This window comes from Schistocerca cancellata, chromosome 1 (genome assembly GCF_023864275.1).
Source record: "Schistocerca cancellata isolate TAMUIC-IGC-003103 chromosome 1, iqSchCanc2.1, whole genome shotgun sequence".
NCBI lineage: Eukaryota > Metazoa > Arthropoda > Insecta > Orthoptera > Acrididae > Schistocerca > Schistocerca cancellata.
In genome coordinates, this window is record NC_064626.1 from 772,249,057 (window position 1) to 772,272,091 (window position 23,035).

A 23,035-nucleotide genomic window follows, 5' to 3' on the forward strand; every position below is an offset into this window, starting at 1 on the left:
GTGTTATCCATCTCCTGCATCATACCCCATCTCCGTGCTCAACTAGTTGGAACATTCCCAAAGCAGCCTGGGGGCTCTTCTCTTCCAGGGCGACATTTCAGGATCAAAACTTTGCAAGCTGCAATAGTCAGGTCGCACACCTCATGGAAGTCATTATCACTGCTGCTGAATATTCCATCCCTCATACTACTTCTCCATGTTGCGTACCAGTCCCCTGGTGGACTGCAGCATGTAGAAGCACTATACGTGCTCGTCGACGTGCTTTACACACCTTTCAACGCCACCCTACGATGGCGAATTGTATTAATTATAAACAGTTACGTGTGCAGTGTCATCGTGTTATTAAAGAAAGCCAGGTGGGCTGCTTTCACAAGCTCGTACAACAGTTTTACTCCTTCTGTCGTCTGGGGTAGCCTGTGCCTGCTATCTGGCACTAAGGTCCACTCACCCATTTCTGGTTTGACGGTCGCGAATGACGTCCTTGTGGCCCTTGAGGATGTCTCCAATGCTTTCGGCCGATTTTTCGCAGAGGTTTCGAGCTCTGCTCATTATCACCCTGCCTTCCTCCCCCGACAACAGGCAGAGGAGGCAAGGCCACCTAACTTCTACTCCTCAAATCATGAAAGTTATAATGCCTCATTCACCATGCGTGAACTCGAAAGTGCACTTGCCCGGTCACGGTCCTCAACTCCGGGGCCTGACTCTATTCATATTCAATTGCTGAAGAACCTTTCTCCTGCGGATAAAGGTTTTCTTCTTCGTATTTATAATCGCATCTGGATTGAGGGTCGTGTTCCCGCATGCTGGCGATTGTCCCGATTCCTAAGCCACGGAAGGACAAGCACTTGCCTTCCAGTTATCGACCCATTTCCCTTACCAGCTGTATCTGTAAGGTGATGGAATGAATGGTTAACTCTCGTTTGGTTTGGCTGCTCGAATCTCGATGCCTGTTTCCCAATGTGCAATGTGGATTTCGTAGGTGCCACTCTTCTGTTGACCATCTGGTTACCTTGTTGACCTTCATTACGAATAACTTCTTGTGGAAGCACCAGACAGTGGCAGTGTTCTTTGATTTGGAGAAGGCTTTCAACACCTGTTGGAGGGCGAGCATTCTCCGCATCGTGCATACATGGGGCCTTCACGTTCGCCTCCCTCTTTTTATTTTTGCATTTTTAATGGATCGAAAGTTCAGGGTACGTGTGGGTTTTGTCCTGTCCGAAGCCTTTTGTCAGGAGAATGGGGTGCCACAGGGCTCAGTTTTAAGCGTCGCTCTCTTCGCCATAGCGATCAATCCAGTAATAGATTGCCTCCTGGCTGATGTGTCAGGCTCCTTTTTTGGGGACGATTTTACCATTTACTGCAGCGCGCAGTGTACGTGTTTCCTGGAGCGCTGTCTTTACTCGTGGAGTGTCGCCAATGGCTTCCGTTTTTCTGCCGAGAAGATGGTCTGTATTAACTTCTGGCGCTACAAAGAATTTCTCCCACCGTCCTTACATCTCGGTCCCGTTGCTCTCCCATTCTTTTAAGTCTTACATTTGACAGGAAACTTACCTGGTCTCCACATGTCATATTTGCCTGCCCGTTGTACCCGTTCCCTAAATGTCCTCCGTGTTCTCAGCGGTATGTCGTGGGAGCGGATTGAACCGTCCTACTTCGCTTATATCGGTCGATCGTCCCCTCAAAGCTGGATTATGGGAGCTTTGTATACTCCTCTGCACGGCCATCGATCTTATGCCACCTCTATGCTATACAAAATCGGGGGTTACGTCTTGCGATCGGAGCGTTCTATACTAGTCCCGTCGAGAGTCTTCATGCTGAAGCCGGTGAATTGCCACTAACCTACCGGCGCGATATACTGCTTTGTCGTTATGCCTGTCGGCTATTGTCAATGCCCGACCACCCGTCTTATCGTTCCTTTTTTGACAATTCTCTCAACCGTCAATACGGGTTGTATGTATCTGCCCTGCTACCTCCTGGAGTTCACTTTCGTCGCCTCCTTCAGCAACTTGATTTTCCACTCCCTGCAACCTTTAGAGTGGGTGAGAGCCAAACGCCACCTTGGCTCCAGGTTCACGTTCACCTTGACCTCAGCTCGCTCCCAAAGGAGGTTTCTACCCCAGCTTTGGTACACCGCTCGCGGATTTTCAAACTTCATTCGGAGTTCATTAATACGATCTTCATTTATACAGATGCCTCTAAGGCCAATGACAGTGCGGGTGATCTTTTATTGTCGGGGCACACAGTTTCAAATACCGGCTCCATGGCCATTGTTCGGTCTTCACAGCTGAGTTATTTGCCCTCTATCAGGCTGTTCTTTACATCCGCCGCCACCGACATTCTGCTTATGTCATCTGCTCTGATTCCCTGAGCGCCGTCCAGAGCCTCAGTGATCCGTTTCTGGTTCACCCTTTTGTGCACCAGATCCAACACACTCTTCAGCAGCTGGTGGACGACAGTTCTCCGGTTACCTTTATGTGGGCTCCTGGCCATGTCGGTATCCCTGGGAACGAAGCTACAGATGCCACGGCCAAGGCTGCGGTCCTCCAGCCTCAGGCAGCTTCTTGTTGTGTGCCTTCATCTGATTTTAGCAGGGTCATTTGTCAGCGCATTTTATCACTGTGGCATGCCGATTGGTCTACACTTACTGAACACAAGCTTCGGGCCTTGACACCTCTCCCAACGGCTTGGACGACCTCTTCACGCCCTTCTCGGCGGGAGGAGGTTGTTTTGGCCCCATTACAGATTGGACACTGCCGGTTCAGCCACCGCCATCTGCTGATGGCTGTGCCAGCACCGTTCTGCCCATGTGGGCAATTGCTGACAGTATGCCACATTTTAACATCCTGTCCAAATTTTAATACACTGCGCATTGATCTTGGCCTGCCGAAATTTTAGCGGATGACCCAGGAGCAGCTGCTCGGGTTCTTCGTTTTATCCACTTGACAAACCTGTCTAAGGACATTTGATTATGCTGTTTTCTTTTAATCCCTTGCCTGTTAATGTGCCTTTTATAGTGTTGTCCTTTTTAGTTGCTGTTTTAACATTGTGCCTTGCAGTGCATTCATAATTTAGTCTGGGCGCTAATGGCCACTATAGTTGTGCACCCTAAAACCACAAAAAAAAAAAAAAAAAAAAAAAACAATATGGAATAGACTCTGAGGTAGATCTTAAGGAACAACTTCCCCAACCATTTCTCTTACTAAGAGATGTCAAATATATTATGGAGTTCACACTATATTTGCCCTAGTGGTTGAGTCTTGGAGAATCTTATGATTTCTCAGGAGGTGTGCAGTCCCACTCACTTCTAGGCTGCTACTGGGTTGTTCTTGGCCATCGACCTCTCTTTCTGCTCTCCTGCCCAGGCAGACTTCTGAGTTTGAAGCAGTTGCTGACCTTAATTCCAGTTACCACTTCCCACTGTGGATGGAACATTACCTGAACAGAAGCCACTGAAATGGATGCTAAGCAGGGCTAGCTGGACACTGTTCAGCCAGCTGGCTGTCTTCGAACATTGTGGCAGTGTCCAGGAATGTGTGGACCGCATTGGATCGTGCCACAGAATTATCCATCCCAAAGTTGTCATCTCCTCTTGGGGGTAACATTTACCTTGGTAGTCTGGTGAGTGCCAGTCAGCAATCCAGACAGCTGTACCACTCTTCAATGGTTTAAGTACCACCTAACAGCAGACATCGTCGCAGCATGTTTTGTCGCAAGAGCCAAGAGTTGACACCTGATTAAGAAGAGCAAGAAAATATCACAGCAAGTGTTTGTTCCTGGACTCCATCAACTGTTCCACTTGTTCTACAAAAATATGTGAGGCCATCAACAGGTTTTCTGGCAAACACTATTGTTTGCCAATAGCAGCAATGCTGAAACAGTGGTGTCTCCAGACAACTGAAACAGTGGTGTCTCCAGACAGTGCCTGGAGACATCACGCAGACATTGGTGGAGCATTTTGCAAAGATTACTGCTAATGCCAGTCAGGATCCAGCATTTTGCTGCTATTGTTCTACTGAAGAGAAGGGCAAGTTGGACATCAGATCCAACTATTCTGAGTCTTACAACTACCATCTCTCCATGTGGGAGCTGGAATTGGCATTGTCTGAGACTTGTGATACTGCACCCTGTCACAACCAAATCTGGTATTACATGCTTTGACGTTTGCCTACAGCATCAAAGGAAATCCTCCTTGAATGTTTTAATTTGATATGACAGACAGTTTACTTCCCACCCATTGGAGAGAGGCAGTTTTGATCCCTTTCCTCAAATGAGGAACGGACTGCACATGTCCCACTTGTTACTGGAGTATCGCCTTAACAATCTGTGTTGGAAAGACCCTGGAGCGAATGGTTATCCATAATCCGATCTGGTTGCTAGAGATCAGACAACTCCTTAGCCACTCTCAATGTGGATTGTGGAGATTTCGAACCATGTCGACAAGCTACTCTGATTGTGGCTGGCTTTCCTGTGTAAACATTACTGTGCTGGTATCTACTTTGACATCGGTAAAGCATATGACACTATGACACTACTTGGACACATGGTATTCTAGAGTAACTTAATCAATGGGGCTTTCGTGGCCGCGTCACCATCTTTGTATGGTCTTTCCTGAGTGTTTTTTTCTTTAGGGTCCACGTGGGAGACAAGCTTAACTATTACGCTCTTTACTGTAAACAGTATCATGTTTGCGGTAAAGAGCCCTTTAAAATGCTCCTTATTTATGAATGATTTTGCTGCAACAGTGACTCGTCAGTTGCAGCTTGCCGTGCGGAGGTTAGAGAAGTGGGCTGCTAAGACAGGTTTTCAGTTTTCATCCTATAACTGTGCGTGTGTGTGTGTGTGTGTGTGTGTGTGTGTGTGTTGGTGTTGATTTTAATCATTCTTGTTGTAATTTTAATTTACCTGGCTTGCGTATGAGAGATACCATTCTACATTTTAAAGACTTCATGAGATTTCTGGGGATCTTTTTTTTTTTTTTTTTTTTACTCCAAATTGTCATGGTTGCTGCACCTGAGGAACATGAAAGCCAGAACCCTGTAGGCCTTAGCCACAGGTCTTGGGGAGCAGACATTGTACATCTGCTCCAATTTTATAGGGATTTCGGAAGGATGTAGTCAAAGGAGTAGTCCAGGAGATCTGGATGCCCCTATCACCAAATGAAATGAGGCACAACCTTTTGCCATGTAGTGAAATTGAAAGGTATGACGAAAAAGATATGCAATATTGATAGTCAGCAAGGCCATCGATAGACTTAATCTGTTGATATATCGATAGCACAATCTGCTATCACCTATCCCTACTTTAGCCAAGACCAGTTTGACTTTCAGGAGGACGATGGTCAAACCCGTGTCCGACCATTCCGAGATTTCTCTAAATTATTCAAGGCAAATGCCGGGATGGTTCCTGTGAAAGGGAACGGCCAGTTTTCTTCCCCATCATTGACACAATCTGAGCTTGTGCTCAGTTTCTAATGACCTCGGTGTCAACAGGACATTAAACCCAATCTTTCTTCCTTCCTTACCAACTACAGTACATTGTTAGCCTTACTGGAGCTCAGTTGTTGTTTTGTTAGTCAGTTCAGTTCTTATTTGCAGTTAAATTTAATGTAATTGCTGTTGTTTACTGTTTTTTGTATTGCTTGCTGCTATGATGGTTTCGAATTATTTATAAGTATGTAACAAGAGAGAAGAGGAAAACATTTTTCAGTTGTCCACTAGCATTATGTTAAGTTATAATTAGTATAATAGCTAGTATAATAGCCTAATAACCTAGCAGGGTAACGCTGCGATTCAGTTTAGGCAAATTTTGGGGTTGGTTTCTACCATAGGCCAGAGCCAATTCTTTCAGAATTCCTTTCTCTACTGACAGATTCAAATTCCCTTAAAGATGCAACCACTGTGATTAAATGAAAAGAGCTAAATCAAATGCAAGTCAGATATCTCTTCAGGAAATCTCAGCACCAAAAGCCATACAATAAATAAGTAGTAATCCAAATTCTCCTATTTAGGAGCAAACGTTTAACTGTCAGGACATTCTTTAATGCAGAAAATTATTTTTCTGCATTGCCAAAACTGACAGATGGAGATTAAAATGAGGAAATGTAGAAAAGTGTAGGCTAGAATAATTCCAGATCCTTTGCAATTTTGCCACCAAAAATTGTTCTAGCTTCTCTATCAAACAAAATAATGTCGGGTCTATTTATTCCAAAAGCCCTGACAGCAATAATCAAGATTTTTTAAAATTTCATGGCAAAAGAGGGGCCAAAGATTTTAGTTATCAAATTAAACTCTGTCGTATTTATGCAAGCATAACAACAAATTTAATGTTATTTAATAAAATTGGTGATAAATGCCAACTACAGCAAACATTTTTTAAATAATTGATTATCTAAGTAGTTCATCTTTCATGTAAAACAAATAGTTGTGTAGTTTATAGGTCTTTCTAATCTTCAGTGAATACTCTGATTTTATACAACATGAATAGCATAAGGAAATATTATTTTCATTTCATTGTACTACATTAAAATATTTTTAGTGAAATTGATTAACTCAGTTTGCAATTTGCCCGTTCTTATCGTGTAAAGATAACTGATATGGAAGACATTCATATAACGATTTGTATGACTGAACTGTGGATTAAATATTGATTTAATATATTCAAATTAATTATTTTTATTTGCATACTTTTGTTTGGTAGTTTTTATTCTTTTTCAGGTGTTCTGTTATTGTGTTCAAACTGCAATGTTTTTACATTGTAAAAACAATGGTAAAAATAATTCTTTTGTTACGTTTTGTAACAACATTTATCTAGATTTTGGGCTAAATTATTTATTTCTTGGAAAGACGGTATTTAATTTTAATGTTGGTCTGAGTAACATTTTGGCAATTTGCGTAGTTCAGCGATATTTACATTTGCTGGTGCTAGCAATCATCAATTTGTGGTACGTATCTGTGCATAAAGATGGCTCGCTTGTGGAACGACGATATACCAAGTCTTCAAGTTTTACTACAAGACTGATGTTCTACAGTGAAATGTCTCGTTCATAATATCCTTGTTGCAGAGAGTCTTAGTTATTTGTAAATAAATGGCATATAAACAACAATATTTGTTGTACATTGTAGAGGAGTTTCTTAGCATCAAAGACTGTATCACCATATTATCATGGATAAATATGAACTCATGTAGGAGATTGCATATATTAGAAGTGTAATTGAAGTCAATACGTTATATAACCTTAAAATCTAAAAACTATAGCTCACAGTATTTGTGTTTTCCATTTTGTTTTATAAATCAATTTGGTAGCTATAGTTTCAAGTTGACTTTTGAAATAGTAATTTTAAAAAAGTTCTTGATTATGTAAGGCAATTAAAATTTTAATGAAAAGAGAGATATTTTAATAAAATTTGAGTTTGAATTGAGGAACTTGGGCTGCTTTGATGTGCTGAAGGGATTCTGACTTGGTTTCAGAAAAGTCATATTGTTGAGAATGTGTTATACTGTTTTAAGAAAAGCTTTTCTTGCTATTTGTGTGAAAGCCTTCTGAAAGCTAATTATGTAAACAAAGTTAACAAATGTGTTACAGAATAAATGAAAAACATAGCCCTTTTAAGATCATCTTTTAAATCGGACCCCTCCCCTTTTGACAAAATCCTGGCTATGTTCTTAACTTTCATGCATCCACGGTTAGACTGTGGGTACATAGTGTATATATCGCAGAGGCCTTCTTACTTTAAGTTTATTGATACTATTCACCATTAGTCTGTCCACGGTGCACGTTGGACCAGCCCCATGCCCAGTCTCTGTGCTGAGGCTGATGAACTGCGTCTTCCAGTCTGATGGCAACTCCTCATGTTGCATCAGGCATGTAAGTTAATCAGAGCTCCAAATTCACCTGCATACCTTATCGTTCTTTGTGCACCTCTAGAACACCTTTTTTCCAATTGTCCATGAGCAACAAGGTCGTTTCGGATCTGCATGCGATGTGTGCCGAGTCACTTAGTGTGGAGAAAGTACAATCCCAAATCCAGGGTTTTAACCATTCGTCGCCTTGGTCCCTACAGGGAGCCAGAGTAATTCATTTTAGTGCATTACAGAAGAGGTTGCGCTCCTGCATATGTATTTAATACGTTAATTAAGGACATCAATCAGTCAACCACAGCGCTTTGGTACACTGTTTTAATTCTTTTAACAACTTCTTTCTTTTTTAGTCCAAGTTTGAAACCTGACATATTTCATGATTTTCGTATTTCTGTGTGTGTGTGTGTGTGTGTGTGTGTGTGTGTGTGTGTGTGTGACAAATGTTTTGCTGTTTTTTTATGTAGTTAAAGTTTCAGAATTCTTTGAATTCTGATTTATCATCACCCTCTCATTACATTTTCATATGGGCCCTAAAGACCTCCCTGTTGTGTCCCCATCATCATATCACATCCTCAATTAAAATACTGTAAGACACTTGAAAAAAATCATCTGATGTAAATGTCACCCTAGTATTAAAGGACTAAAGTGAAAATCACTATTTCACTATCTAGGACATTCGACATGTGCTGTACATTCTGATATAATTAATCATAATGTACTGAAAATGAAAGATTAAGTGTCTGTGTCTTATATTTGATGACATGAAACATGATGTCTTTGTGGTCCACAAAATTGAAGAAACTGTGACTGAATTCATCAAAGAACACATTCAAATATTTAAAAAATTATTTTAGTGATAGCTGCACAAGATAATAAAATAAATTTAATTTGATACATCTTTATCAAAACAATTTTAATATCTGTGCTGAGTGGTTATTGTTTGCAAGTAGCTATGGAAAAACTGAGTGTGATAGCATAGGAGGAACCTAAAAGATTAGCACAAGATTGAAGTTTACGAAGACCCATAGTAAATCAAATACTATTGTAGATTTGTTTGAGTTTTGTAATATTTACATCACCAAAGTTAAGTTTCACTTTATTCCTTAAGGCACTTTATATCAGACACATTCTGGCTTTGCAGAACTTCAAACACTTCTTGATAGCAGGAGTTTCTGTAATTTTAAGCCATTCAACTCTTTAGTGAACTGTTTGACATTAGTAATGTGGAGCCCATCTTTAAACAAAGTTGGACATCCTTTCTGAGAGGGGAAAATTTGAGCCCATAAGAATATGGAGCCTATAAAGATTCCAATCTGTGGTGCTATTGGGTAACCAGTTAATTAAATACAACAAAACATGATGTCACTGTACAATTTATGCATCCTCCAGGATCTAAGTCATTTTACCAAAATGAGAGGATATTTGTCTGGTTCCAGTTTCTCATGTTCTTGTTGTTGAATGTCCTAAAGTATCAACTGAAGAACTTAGTGTATGTGCTCTATTCAGAAAAAAGTATTACTGTTGTAAACTATGTATAACGTATCTGGTGTTCATGAAAAGAAATGAATTAACTTAAGCATGATTTTAAAAAAAGGTTATATTGGTTGAGTTTAATCTCTTAAATTAACAGATTTTGAAAGTATATTGTTCAGTACCTTTGAAATTTTGTTTAATTTTTTTTATTATTATTATTCTCAAGAAAAAATTTAAAACTATTATATAGGCTGAAGTTCAGCAACAGTGCGTTAACAGAATGTTTGTATAGCCACCTCAGCTGCATGTAGCCGAGGTGGCTATATGTACATTCTGTAATAAAACCATTATCACTTAACGAAACCACATTAATTTTATTTTCCCTTTATGTGATTTCAATGTAAAAAGCATTTTTTTAAATAAAGTACAAAAGTGTAAGTACATATTTTTTAAAAGTTCTTTAGAAACAATTTATCTGTATCAATCATTTTTTATTTTCTCCTATGATGTGTTTTGAGAGTTTATACTCTCATTTTCAAGTGGAAAACGCCGATATCTTGTTACATGTGCACCAGCTGGATGCAGCTAGTTGTTTGTTTTGGTTTCATTCTGAATCTGTTCCATTGTACAGAATCCTGCAGTTTATCATAAATGTTCACTGGAACAGATTCAGAAAGAAACCAAACCAATTAACTAGCTGCATCCAGCTGGTACATGTGTAACAAGATATCACTGTTTTCCACCTGAAGATGAGTGTATAAACCCTCGAAACACATCTTGGGGGAAAACAAAAAGTTACTGAAACAGGTAAATTGCTTTATTTGAACAGTCGCAGTTTCCTTGAAAAACAATCCAACATGGACGACATAAGGTTACAGATTTTTTCCTGTCTTGGTGGTTTTCCCTGGAAGAATTAGATTTTTCCCTACCATCATTTACTAAAGAATACACAACTTTGAGATTTTAAAGTGAAAATGAGGGGAGATAAAATCCAGAAGATGTTTACTTATCTCCATGGAGGGCTGCATCAAACCAGTGTCTGGACTGAAGACCATGACAACAACACTTATCTCCATAGAGAGAATGAGACATTTGCTTATCTCTGTAGAGAGGACAAGTAAACGAAGTTTCATCCAAATCTAAGATAGTGGATGAGGAAAATGCCCATTTTTGTCAAATTTCCATGGAATGACCCTACAGCATTGTATGGTTGTTCCTCAGTTTTCTGTATACGTGTGCTTTTCTTGGGTTAAGCCTTGTTCACCAGAGACAGATTGCTTAAAAATTTGTGTTAGTCACATTCAAGGCCATTGAGATTCCCTACACCAGTGAAGAACAGTCAGTGCTGATTTGCATTGGATTTATAGGTGGACATAGTCAGTAATGTGTTACAGTGTCCTTATCTAAAACGGTAAGCTACTGTTATTCTCATGCTGATTATTCATTAACACTGGTGAAACCAGCTGAAACACACAGTATAAGAGGTGTGATCAAAAAGTAACAGGAAATATATTTCGCAGGCTCCATACTTCAGATTTTCAAATTTTTTTGTTGTTTTCGGAACACGTTTCTAAAGTATGTTTAAATTTTCAGTTGTTATGAATATTTGGTTTGTTGTTGACAGTTTGAAAGGTTATACAGGTTTTAGAATGCTCGGTGAATTTTTACTTTTGATAAAAGTGGATCAAAGAATTTACATTAAATTTTACTTGAAAGTTGAATAAAATGTAGCACCACATTCGAAATTATGATTACGGCTTTATTCAACTCCACTAGACAAGAATTTATGAGTGGTATAAGTGTTGTTTCAAAGAGGGTCAAGCTGTAGCATGTCAGTTACTTATGTCAGTGTGGTAGAAGTAACGAAATAGATTCTGGAAAATTGGCGAATCACCACCACAGATATCACTGAAGGTGCCGACATATCCTTTGGCCTATGTCAAGCAAGTTTTTCGGGTGTTTTGGGCCTGAAGTGTGTAGCAGTAAAGTTGGTTCTGAAATTGTTGAATTTTGACCAAAAACAGTGTTGCATAGACATCACTTGTGACTTGCCGAGTGAAGTTGACAATGATTAAGACGGTTATAACAGGTGAAGAAACATAGGTATGTGGGTATGACATCAAAATGAAGGCCCAATGGAAACTACTTGAAGAGCCAAAACCGAAAAAAATTCAACAAGTTTGATCATATGTGATGGTTTTTCTTATAATGCTTTCTTCAGCTGCACTAGGATAGTGCATCACTAGTTCGTGCCTTATGGTCATACTGTCAGTAAGGAATACTACCTGGAAGTTATGCACTGTTTGCATGAAGCAATCCAAAGAAAACGAACCGAACTGTGGCAAAACAACTTGTGGAAATTGCATCACAAAAATGCTCCCGCTCACACCTCAATGCTTGTTTGTGGTGCCTTAGCCATCATATTCACTGGACATGGCTCCCCTCCGATCTCTTTCTGTTTCCGAGGCTGAACGGAACTGTGAAAGAATGTTGTTTTGCTACCATTGATGAGATAAAAACAGGATTGCTGAAGGAGTACCAGTATACCATAATGAAAAATGGGTTTCAGAAGTGCTACCAAGATTGGGAAAAGTACGGGCACAAATTCATTATCTGAGAAGGGTTACTTTGAGTGGGACTGAGTTGATGTTGATCAATTAAAAAAATATATTCTTTAAGAAAAACGAAAATGTATGTGGTCCACATTAACTCACACGTATTCGACACAGGGCTTTATTGTATTTTTTATTGAAGTCAGTGTAATCTGCTAGGCACATTTAGCACAAGTGACTAGTATTTTATGTGCATATTTTCTGCACATGGCTCTGTAGCACTTTGCACAGATGGCAGTGGTCTTGCTGCCTTTGCAGAGTCTGATTTGGCACTACTGCCACTGTCTAGATGATTTTGGTCCCGTAACCTCTTTTGTCATTCTTCTTTTTGCTCTTTCGTTCCTTTGAATTCATTCAGCAGCTGAAGCATGAACTGCTTCCTTTCCATTTTCTTGTTTATTACTATTTTTTAGGTGATGCATGTATTCATTGCCATGTCCAAGATGATGTAGAACATTTGCATGAGCCATCGTCTGCATACAACCTTTGTAGTATATTTGATCAATGGCGTACACTTCATACTTTGTTGAATTATAGAATGTTGTGGTTTTACGTTTCTTCTTTCCTCATTGCTGTTTCAGCATGCAGTGTTCTCAGAAGAATGACATTTTTGTTCTACTCTCCTTGGCATACAGTCAAGGTGCAGTTTGTGTTGCCTGGTGCAGGATGGTGGTGTAGTGTATTTCAGCATCTGGCCTTTTTATCTCACCTGGGATTTCACAACAGATCTTGTTCATTGTACCAACTAATAAGGTTACCATTTCTTTATGCTTCTTGGCAATTTGAAGTTGTCTGTAATCATGTATTTTCCTAGATTTAGAAATGGCTCCAAGAGCCATGGTGTCATACTCTAGAGCGGTTGCTTCTCACTATGTGTGCCCTGTTTTCTGAGGTATGGGAAAAGCGTTACATATATACTCTGTCACTACATCGACAGCTATCCAGAATTTTATACCATATTTATTGAGCCTGAATTGAATGAACCGCCATCTTGCTTTGCTTGGTAATAGTTGCTCATCTACGGTTATATTTTTTTTCCAGGGCAGTAATAATGAATACTGTTTTCCTGAACTTCCCCAATTTCAGATACAGAAGTGAATTTGTTGTCTGGCAGGCATTCAACTGTAGGTGACGTTTAATTGTAACCGAGAAATCTTGAGAAGCTCCAGTGAAAGTTGTTGCTGAAGAATGCAGTGAAATATCATCTGAAGACATAACTTGTGTACAACTGACACCCTGAGGATATATGATGACTGTCAATTTTTTCGGTTTGTCAGGTGACATGGCTCATGCATTGTTTTTTAGTACTTTCTTAAGCATTTCATTCTGTGTATTTTATCGTGGTATGTAGCATTGCTTCATCAAAAATGGGAAGCACTGATAACAAAGTCATCTGCTCATTGACAAATATAAATAGTGGGACCTCCTCTTCTATAGAATGTTCACAGCTGACCTCCTTCCAGAAGATGTAAAATTGTCTATCTCCCACCAGATTCAATCCCTATTGATTGTGTTTGTAGAGACATTCAATTGGGCCTGATGTGATGAACGAGGTGAGGTTGACATAGATCAGCATATCAGCATCTGAATCCTCCTCTCAAACACAGTGTATGGGTTTTCACTTGTCTCTGGTATAAAATCCCCATTTTTAGTCAGTACATTCAATTTTCAATTCAGTTTTGGAATTCTCTGAGACTTGTAACTTTCCTTCATGACATGTTTGAAAATGTCTTTCATGGACAAATAGTGAATGTCATGATATACTGTGGCACCTTGGAATGTGCATATGCCGTGGCACAGCAGTGAGCAACAACAACTCTAGATGATTGCTGATTGTTGCTGCTTTATTGTTGGATTATTTACAAATATTCAGAAGAGCAATTGCAGTGGTGTCAAATTGATCCCTCTTGCCATTCAAGGCATAGCAAATGAAATGTGCAAGAAAATATAATTATTTTGTAGATCCTAATATATTATTATAAAGAAGCGGAAAAATTGGGAAAGTTTAAATGGGTTTATGAACAATTTACAAAAATTAGATACGACATTGAAGGAAAAAGTATGACAGGTAGATCACTTTAGCGTTTTCTGTCATTCTAGGGTTAAACTTTAGGCCTATAGAAGAATGGTTGTCTACCATCAGAGATTGGAATAAGGTTAGTGCATTTCACTTTATATGGGACCAAGTGTAGTGAAGCACTGTGTTGGGTAAACAGACCTTCTTATTTAGGCCAGAAGTATTGCACCCAGTAAAGCTGTTGTCTTCTGCTTTTAAATAGCATAAAATATTACTTTATCACTTGGAGGCATAATATCCTCACGTAAATCTTCAGGCACATTGTTATATTTTTATATGGCATTATCCTTTCAGCATTATTTTTGAGCTTGGAGAAATTTTGAGAGAGATTTTTAAAAAGTTTGTGGTGTCCAACAGTTTAATATTGTATGTGTGATTGGGTAGTTAATACCAGTAGTATAATGTATGCAGTAAATGGGTGTAGTGCAGCAAAAGTAGTAGTCTGTTGCACTTTTCGTATTAAGTCACTGGCCTTGCATTTGGAAGATGCAAGGATGAATTTCCTGTGTGTTCATGCAGATTTAGGTATTCAGTCATTTTTAAAAACCCCATACTATTGTTGAGAAACTGTTAAACTCTTAATTTTTCTTTTTTTCTGTGGTATTTACACAGACTGGTAATAAGGCTAATGGTACTGAGGCAGGCTTGAAGCTATTCTATGTAATGTGACAACTCCTCATGGTGTGAAAACCATATAAATTATGTTCCTTAGAGGAATTTACTTACCACCTATTTTTGATACAGATGGAGGACATATATTGTGTAGTCTCTAAAAATGTGGAGGATGATTTTGTGTAAGATAAAGATAAATAATTACACACAAAAAAATCTTTATTTGCCTCCTAAGTTACTGCCATTGAACACAGTGTTTGTTTAGTAATGTCTGTATAAAAAGCTGGAGATTTTCAACGAGTGCCTTTGTTTGGAAGGGATTGAATAATAGATTTTTAAAAATGTCATTAGTCTGCTGACTTGTATGCGAGCAGTCATAATATGCTCTCCTATTCTAATCCATAGGTATTGTATGGAAAATTTTCACTTAACCCCCACAGTTCTAAATGTGTTGCTGTATTCTCTCTTCTGGGACTAAAGCAGGAGGTGGTTGCTTTTTATTGACGTAAAAATGTGAAATTATTGCTGTATGAGATGAGAAAACGTGTGGGTTAAATATTTATGGCTCTTATGTGTAATTTGTGAGTAGTGTTGTAAGTTTGACAAATATTTCATAGTAAAAAATAGAAAACATGACGATGTTTTTTTAAATCTCCAAGAATAATTCCATTATAGTGAGTGGAGCACTCATTATGAAGAACGATCAACTTTGATCAGCCCACTTTACTTGAATTGCATAATTATGCTATATTTTTTATGTTTCTATTCTGCACATTTTTTTGTATCTTGAAGGAAGATTGTTCATGAGAGGAAGTAAATCAGAATTACAGCAAAAATGGCAGCGAAGGTTGCTATTGATAGTGAAGTAGCATGAAAGGGGCAGTAAGGAACAAATGTTCTGCACTTTTTATGACTAATATGCAAAAATAATTCCAGGTTGGTTTGTTAAAGGGGTATAGATTTAGACAGTTTTCTGATTTGTTAGTAGTAGTGGGGATTGAATTGATCTTTTCTGATTTTGGATCTTGAAAATCAGTTTGCTGATGACGATGGTGCTGTACATCTTTAAACCAGACAGCAATTAAAATGTTAAGTGTCCTACTCTGACTCCTCCTCAACTGTTGAATTGTCCTTACATGGGTATCATGAATTTTTCCATACTTGTGCAAATGACTTTGCTTTTAGAGCTGTTCTATTGATATTAAGATAGTCTTTCCTTTAAAGTATGTTATCACTTTCTGATTCAGGTCACTTTCTTATTTTTGCAGCTACATATATCTAGAAGATCCAGCATAGAGGTCCAGCCAGTAAACAGTGGCTCCTCAAGTAAATCAAGTGATATGGCAGCAATGAGTCAAACAACCCGTCGTATCTTAGAAGCATTGGAGCAGTTTGCATCCCCAGTGCAGGATGCAAAAAAAATGATGATAGATTCACCATCTTTACCCGCTTTGGCCTCTAAGCGTTCACGGTTCGATCCACCAGTAACTGAACAAAAATCTTCCTTGCGTCAGCTGACCATTCCTACTGTACCTGACATAATAAAATTACGCCGTCGTGAGAAATTGCAAGATTCCCTGGAGTCTGCTAGATTAATAGCTACGTCAACAAAAGATAGCAGCTACCAATTGAGGTGAGATGTTTCTAACAGTATTACAGGTGTTGACAAATAATTGTGTTAAATGTATTATCTGTGCTTCATTTTCTTTTTCTTTTATAGGAGCAAAGATGACTCTAGATCAGGAAAGGTACTTGGAAGAAAAACAAACATTGAAGAGGAAGAAACTGTAAAAGAAGTTAATCTGCCAAGTATTGCGTTGCCCATCACAGTTCTTCCAAAGTTCGATATTGAAGTTCCTCCTCAGTTCAGCCCATCGCCTACATCGGCTGGTGCTCTAAAATTTGCAACTCCTTTTACAATTCAAGATTTTTCAAGGACAGCATCATCTGAAAAACCTTTTATGTTTAGTGAACCATTAAGTGTCAGTGAAAACTGTTTTGATACAGTTTCATTAAATACTGATAAAAGCCAGTATCCAGTGATGGACATTCCTCTTAAGCCAAAAATGGACACAAACCTATCTGACAGCAATGTAAAAGAAACATGTTTCTTGGGTTCTGTGACTAGTGGTTCTGGGAGTAGCCAACAGGCTTCTCTTTTTTCAGTAGATCATAAAGTAAAGAGTGCACCTCCGCAGACTAAGGTAGCAGAAGGGAAAAAAGGTGACAGTGGTCCTAGCAGAAATGTTCCTGAAACTAGTCCTAAAAATGGAGAAGTTCTCCACTCTTTGGGGACACCTTCAGGAAGTGGTAAAAATGTAAGTTTAACTACATCTTGGGGAAGTATTTTAAAAACTTCCGATGACACATGGGAGTGTGGAACATGCCTGATACGAAACAAACCCAGTGCATCAAGATGCATTGCATGTACAGAACCACGTGAATTACCACAAAAATCTTCTTCCTATTCTCACAGCATGGAACAACTCAAAAGCAGTTCCTCCAAAGAACTGGACAAAAGTTCAAAACTGGAACAGGCTGAAGAGAAAACACTTCTACAAGACGAAAGTAAAAAAGTATCTAACGACGTTACAAAGCCAATAAAAACTACGTGGGAATGTGCTACATGTTGGATAAAAAATCCTGAAACCTTATCCAAATGTCAGGCTTGTGAAACAAGTAAACCAAAAGAAAAAACTGGAACGTCAACAGTTATTGGAAAATTTTTGAAACCCACGGACACATGGGAGTGTCCAACTTGCATGATAAGAAACAAAAATGAAGCTCAAAAATGTGCTGCTTGTGAGGAACTAAAACCTGGATCAGCTGTTGCAAAGTCCACTTTGAAGTTTAATGTCGATATCCCTGCAGAAGCTAGCAAATTTACTTTTGGAATAAATAAATCACAAACTACAGCACTATCTGATTCTGCTCCAAAAGGATTTTCGTTCGGTAAAACAGAGGCCGTTGCAGTAGCATCTGGATTCACATTTGGTATGGGAGACAATGGGAAAAGCAACTTTCAAAATACAAATACAGAGAAGAAAGCAGTGTTTACTTTTGGTATTCCTCCTCCTGTGGAGATAAAGACAAACGCATCAGCAGTAGGCAAAGCTTCTGGAGATGGCGTGTGTAAATCAGATGACAACATTGCAAAGCTTGCAGCTATGAAAGAAAGTAATGAATCATTAAGTGAGAAGCAGGGTAAAATAGTGAAAGTGACACAGAAATCAGATTTACCATATGCTGATGCCAAAAACCAAGAGAAAAGTTCTGATGTATCTTTGGCTGGTCATTTGTCTGGTGGGTGTGATAAACAATCCTCTGAATCTGCAGTGGTGAATTTCAAATTCTTAATGCCAAGTAGTTCATCTGAAAGTATTTCAACAGTATCACCTTCGTTGTTCTCATTTGGTACCAAGACTGTGTCAAATGCTGCAGTTCGAACCTCATCTGAAGATAATGGAGGGACAGTGTCTACAAATGAAGCAAGTGATAGTGAAAAGAAATCAATGAAACCCAGCCAGATTGAAAGTGCTCATGAGGTCACATCAAAATCCGAAAAAGATGCTTCAATTTTTGGAGCATCACAAGCCTCTGCCAAATCAGTTCCTGTAACTACTGCAAACACAGTGTTTACCAATAAGGAGCATTTAACAAAATTAGCTGAAGGGCCTCAGACAAATTCAGTTTCATGTTTGCCAATTAATATTCCAAACAAAACTCAGGATTCAGGCTCATCTGTCTCCATTCTACAAAAGCCTGTCGGTATTGTTGCTTCAGCTGCAAGTGTACCTGTTTCAGTTTCACAGATTTCATCATCAGGAACAGCATTAGCCTTTGGTGCCACTAACACTGTGCAACAAATTTTTGGAACATCAGTGGCTGCTACAAGTGTTTCTGTAGCACCAGTAAACTTCAGTGTGCCCTTGACTACTCAGAATTTTGGAAGTGTGACCTCATCTGTGCAACATTCTGGTGCAGTGACTACAAGTGATACATCTAGTGTTGGTGCCGGTACTGCCTCTACATCAAGTTTCACATCAGTCCCTATCACAACTAGTCCACAGTTTGGTTCATCAGCTGCCCTAAGCTTTTCCACACCAACAACGGCCACCACTAATTTCAGTAGTGACAAACCAGTGCTGAATTTTGGCACAGCTGCAACTGCAACTTCAGAAAGTAATGGTGGTACATCAGTATTTGCAAATGCATCAACAGTGTCTGCGTCAGGAAATACTACCCTCTTTGGTAATCAGAAATCATTGCAACAGAGGTTTGGTACCCCTGTGTCAACAGTAAGCACATTCAGTACTAATTCAGCACAAAATTTTGGTGCTTCTGCTACAAACTTGTCAGGATTTGGTGCACCATCAACTACTTCACAGCAGTTTGGAGTACCGGCAACTACACCAGCCTTTCCTCTAACAACGCCAGCATTTGGTGCAACGAGTACTCAGAATTTTGGTAATGTAACAACACCTGCACCAAGCTTCAGTTCTTCAGTTTCTGGAACTTTTACTACAAAACCATCAATTGACACAGGCAGTAAAGGATCTGCACCACTTGTCTTTTCTTCTAATACATCATTACCTTCATTGCCATTTTCATTTGGTTCAACACAGAACAGTGCTACAGATGCTACTGGACCTGCAGTAAAACCCCCAAACTTTAGCTTTGGAGCTGGCAACACCTCTTCTCCTGCAGGACAGAGTTCTGGCTTTGGATTTGGTAATTTTGGCTCCAACTCAGCAACTTCGTCATCTGGAGGACCAGCTATTTTTGGACCTGGAACTGCACCAGCCTTTGGGGCTAGTGGGAATACAGGATTTACAGGATCTCCCTTTTTTGGACAGAATTTGCAGACAAACAATAATGTTTTTGGATTCACCTCAAGCCAAGGAGCAAATGGTGCACAAGCAAGTCAGAATGCAACTTCGGGATTTAATTTTTCATCAACGCAGCCTGCTGGTCCACCAACATTCAACCCTAATGCAAAACCTTCGTTCAATTTCACCGGTGGAAATACACCAACTTTCACGTAAGTACCTTTTACCTCAGCTAATCGTAAATCTCGAGCTATAAGGTAATAAATTACTTATATATAATGCAAAGCATGAGAATAAAAACTTTCCTGTCATGTCATGAAAATATCAACAAACCAGAAAAAAATATTAGAAGTAATGTTTCTCATCTTGTAGAGGAGGCATTGAGTTGCAGACAATTGCAACAAAAAGATTGTAGCAGTCTTGTGCCTGTCTGCAACTCAGTGTTGGGTCTATACTTTGAGTAGCAATCTGTTTCGTAATATTGTCATTGTTCCATCCTGGATTTTCCTTTTTTTCCCACCCATACAGATATTTTGGAGTGTTTATGTTAAAATTGGAGCACCAAAACAACAAGAGACGTCTTTCAGCTATATTTAGTAGGTCTTGAATTTAGGGGGAAGAGTGCATGACATTTACATTTCAGTCATATAGTGAGTGTCAAGGCCACAAATGAGATACTAGACACTAGATTGTTGTATGGATGTCATTCTCAACACCCTTACCAGCAGTCAATGTAACAGCTCATATCGGATTGTTGTGACTTTGTTGATGTTTGAGAATGTTCAGCATGCAGAGCTTCATACCAATGGCTGGGATCATCAGGTGCCCTTGTAGGCTATGCAGTTTTAAAAATTGGGGAAGGTGACAGGTACTGACTAGTATCCAAGTGCTCACGTGTAAAATGTTGTTGAGCTGGTTCATAAGTTTGAGGAAAGCAAGAACACACAACTCTCCAACAGGATGAGTAATACATCTGTCAGATCAGCTTAATGCAATTTTCTAATTGACCTCAGTATTCTATTGTTGTTGCCATTCCTCAGTGCAGTCCCCCACCCCCATTATTGCTGCCCCTGGCTCCCTCTTACCTCTTCACTCACTCTCAGCCACTCATCAAGCTGGGAAATCCAATGTTGTATGAAAAGATTACAGAGCCCAGCACCTTTTTAAGTGGTAATATACTATGGCAATGCAGTAACTGCACTCTACTACCTGTTTTTGAAATTTGATGAAATGCTATATAGAATGGTATTGTAAAAGATCTCATCAATATGGCTTGAATTTAATTTCAGTGTTGCCCTGTATTTATCTCTATAACTTTCAATATGACTAGCCATGTGAAAGCCTTTTTACAGCATAGCATAGAAAACAGTTCATATTGTGGACACAAAAGTGCAAGATGCCGTGATAAGTCTTGAGATGCATGAATAGAAACCGTACTTTTCTATTTTAGTAGTGTTTTTCTGCATGTCACATTCCCACTTGAGGATGATGGTCAGTTGTTATTGGGAAACACTTTTGGTCCTACACACCCAAATCCAGTAAAACATATAAGAGCATGTATAAGACTGGCTTAGAAATGTTACAAATAGCCTAACCTTTGGTAGCAAGATAATACTTGACTGAGTAAACTCAAATAAAGTTGCAAAATGTGTTTGATTGTTTCAGTCACAATCAGAAAATTTTGAAAGGTATACTGCAGGCAAGTACATATCATTGTGACACCGGCCCCAACCCGTCACCCACCAAGCAGCAAGATGCTATATTTGTAACAGTTGTTCAAAATGGCATCTGCTCTGTGTCAGAGCAGGTGTGGCATCAGCACACGAGATTCTGTTGTACCCATTTTTTTAATATCCCCAGTGTCACTTGAGCAGTGTTGCAGGTAGCAAGAATTATTTCCAGGAGATCCTCTTTGGTCTCGACAGCCGTCTCGTACATAAGACATTTCACTTGGCCTCACAAGAAGAAATCAAATAGGGTGAGATCAAGTGAACATGCTGTCCAATTTTCAGGGACTGTCTGGCCCAGATGTTCACAAGCCTTCAGTCCAAAGTGAGGTGGGGCTGCTTTACTTTGAAACCCCACCCTCCATTGACGAATAATATGTTCCAGGAATATGTACGCCATTGTCAGAGGTGTCAGAACAATTTTTGCTTACAATTTTCGACTAAAGTCATTCCTGGGCCAGGGCCCTTCACCTGAAATTGATACATTTACCCTTCTCCGTTGTCCCGGAAAGTTCATTGCTTCATCACAGAATTACCTTGTATGTATATTTCACTGATCAGTTTAAATTTTTTTAAAGTAATCGTTTGAGGGTTCCTTATTTGGTTCCCAAGAATTTTATCCAGTTTGAATACATTATAAAGGGTTGACAATTAATGACCACATCCAAGTGTATGGTGATTTTATTTCTGTTGAACTTTCAACTACAAAATTGAAGTTGTAAATAAGCAGAATGATACAGGAAAATAATGAATTTTCTCCCCCTCCCTCCTCCCTCCCTCCCATTTACAGATGTGTGATGTCTGAGTATCTCGTGGTGCAACTGGTAGTTTATCCATTTACCCATGAGATGGTGTCTGTCATGTAGCCATATGAGATTGTGAGAATTGAGGCAGTCCTCGTATTTTCCGTTTGATTGTGTACATCCAGCATCTAATGGCTCCAAAGATGTCGTATTTCGTGGGGACTTCAACAAATCTCATTTGATTTTGTCAGTAAGCTCGGGCTATTGTGTCATGTTGATGCATGGGGGCTTGTCTGTATCTTAGTTATTCTTTGATTTCTGGCCATGTCGAGTTGCATGTGAATGTTATGAAGAGGTCAGGCCGTCCCTATTTTCTTAGTAGGTCATGGCATTTGGAGTGTATTCATGCATTTGTCTCAGACTTCCTATGTATGATGCGGGTAAGATTATCATTGTTCCAGTGTTGTCATTGTTTCTGTATTTATTATTGTGTCTCGAAGGTGGATGTATTCTTCCATGCATAGTTTCCTCTGATTCAGTCTTATGTAAAGCATCCGTTCCACTTCTATTTTTACATACATATCTAACTGGAATTGTTGGAATAAACGGTCAGTGTCGAGAATGTGATGCTATGTTTAGGTAAATAATGATATTAAAGCAGTAAGCATTGAACTCCTTGGAAGTGACTCTTTTGTTTGTTTCTACACCTGTTTCAGGTTGGATTTGTTTCACATTAAAATGATGTTCATCCTCTCTGTGCAGAAATATTAATAGATATTGGAGCACATCATATGAATGGCGTGTCTCTGCAATGTGTAATAGCCATTTTCTTTGTAGTACAATTATGTCACAGCTTGTGTTTCTGTTGTCCAGAGTTATGATGGCATCTTCATCTATCTGAGGTGCATTAAATCAACATTCGTGTTCTCCAGCAGGTCTTTTTGTCAGGTCGAATTATATGTTTATAGTCATCAAAAATCATTCAGTCTAGTTCTATTTTGAATATGTGAATCAGTTTATTGTTTTTGTGTAAGTTCCTCTGTAAATCTTGCAATAATAATTGTCTCAGTCCACTGATATTTTTACATCATTGATCAATTTCTCT

The 23,035-nt window shown here is 39.1% G+C and overlaps 1 protein-coding gene across 1 annotated transcript in view; it reads left to right on the top strand.

Moving 5' to 3' along the window:
• The window catches only part of LOC126187104 (nuclear pore complex protein Nup153), a 103,623-nt gene that overhangs the window by 57,235 nt on the left and 23,353 nt on the right, over positions 1-23,035 (top strand). Inside the window, exons 7-8 of the mRNA XM_049928267.1 lie at positions 15,900-16,264; positions 16,352-19,672. Of these exons, the coding sequence (XP_049784224.1) occupies positions 15,900-16,264; positions 16,352-19,672 (3,686 nt within the window). The remainder of the gene's footprint in view (positions 1-15,899; positions 16,265-16,351; positions 19,673-23,035) is intronic.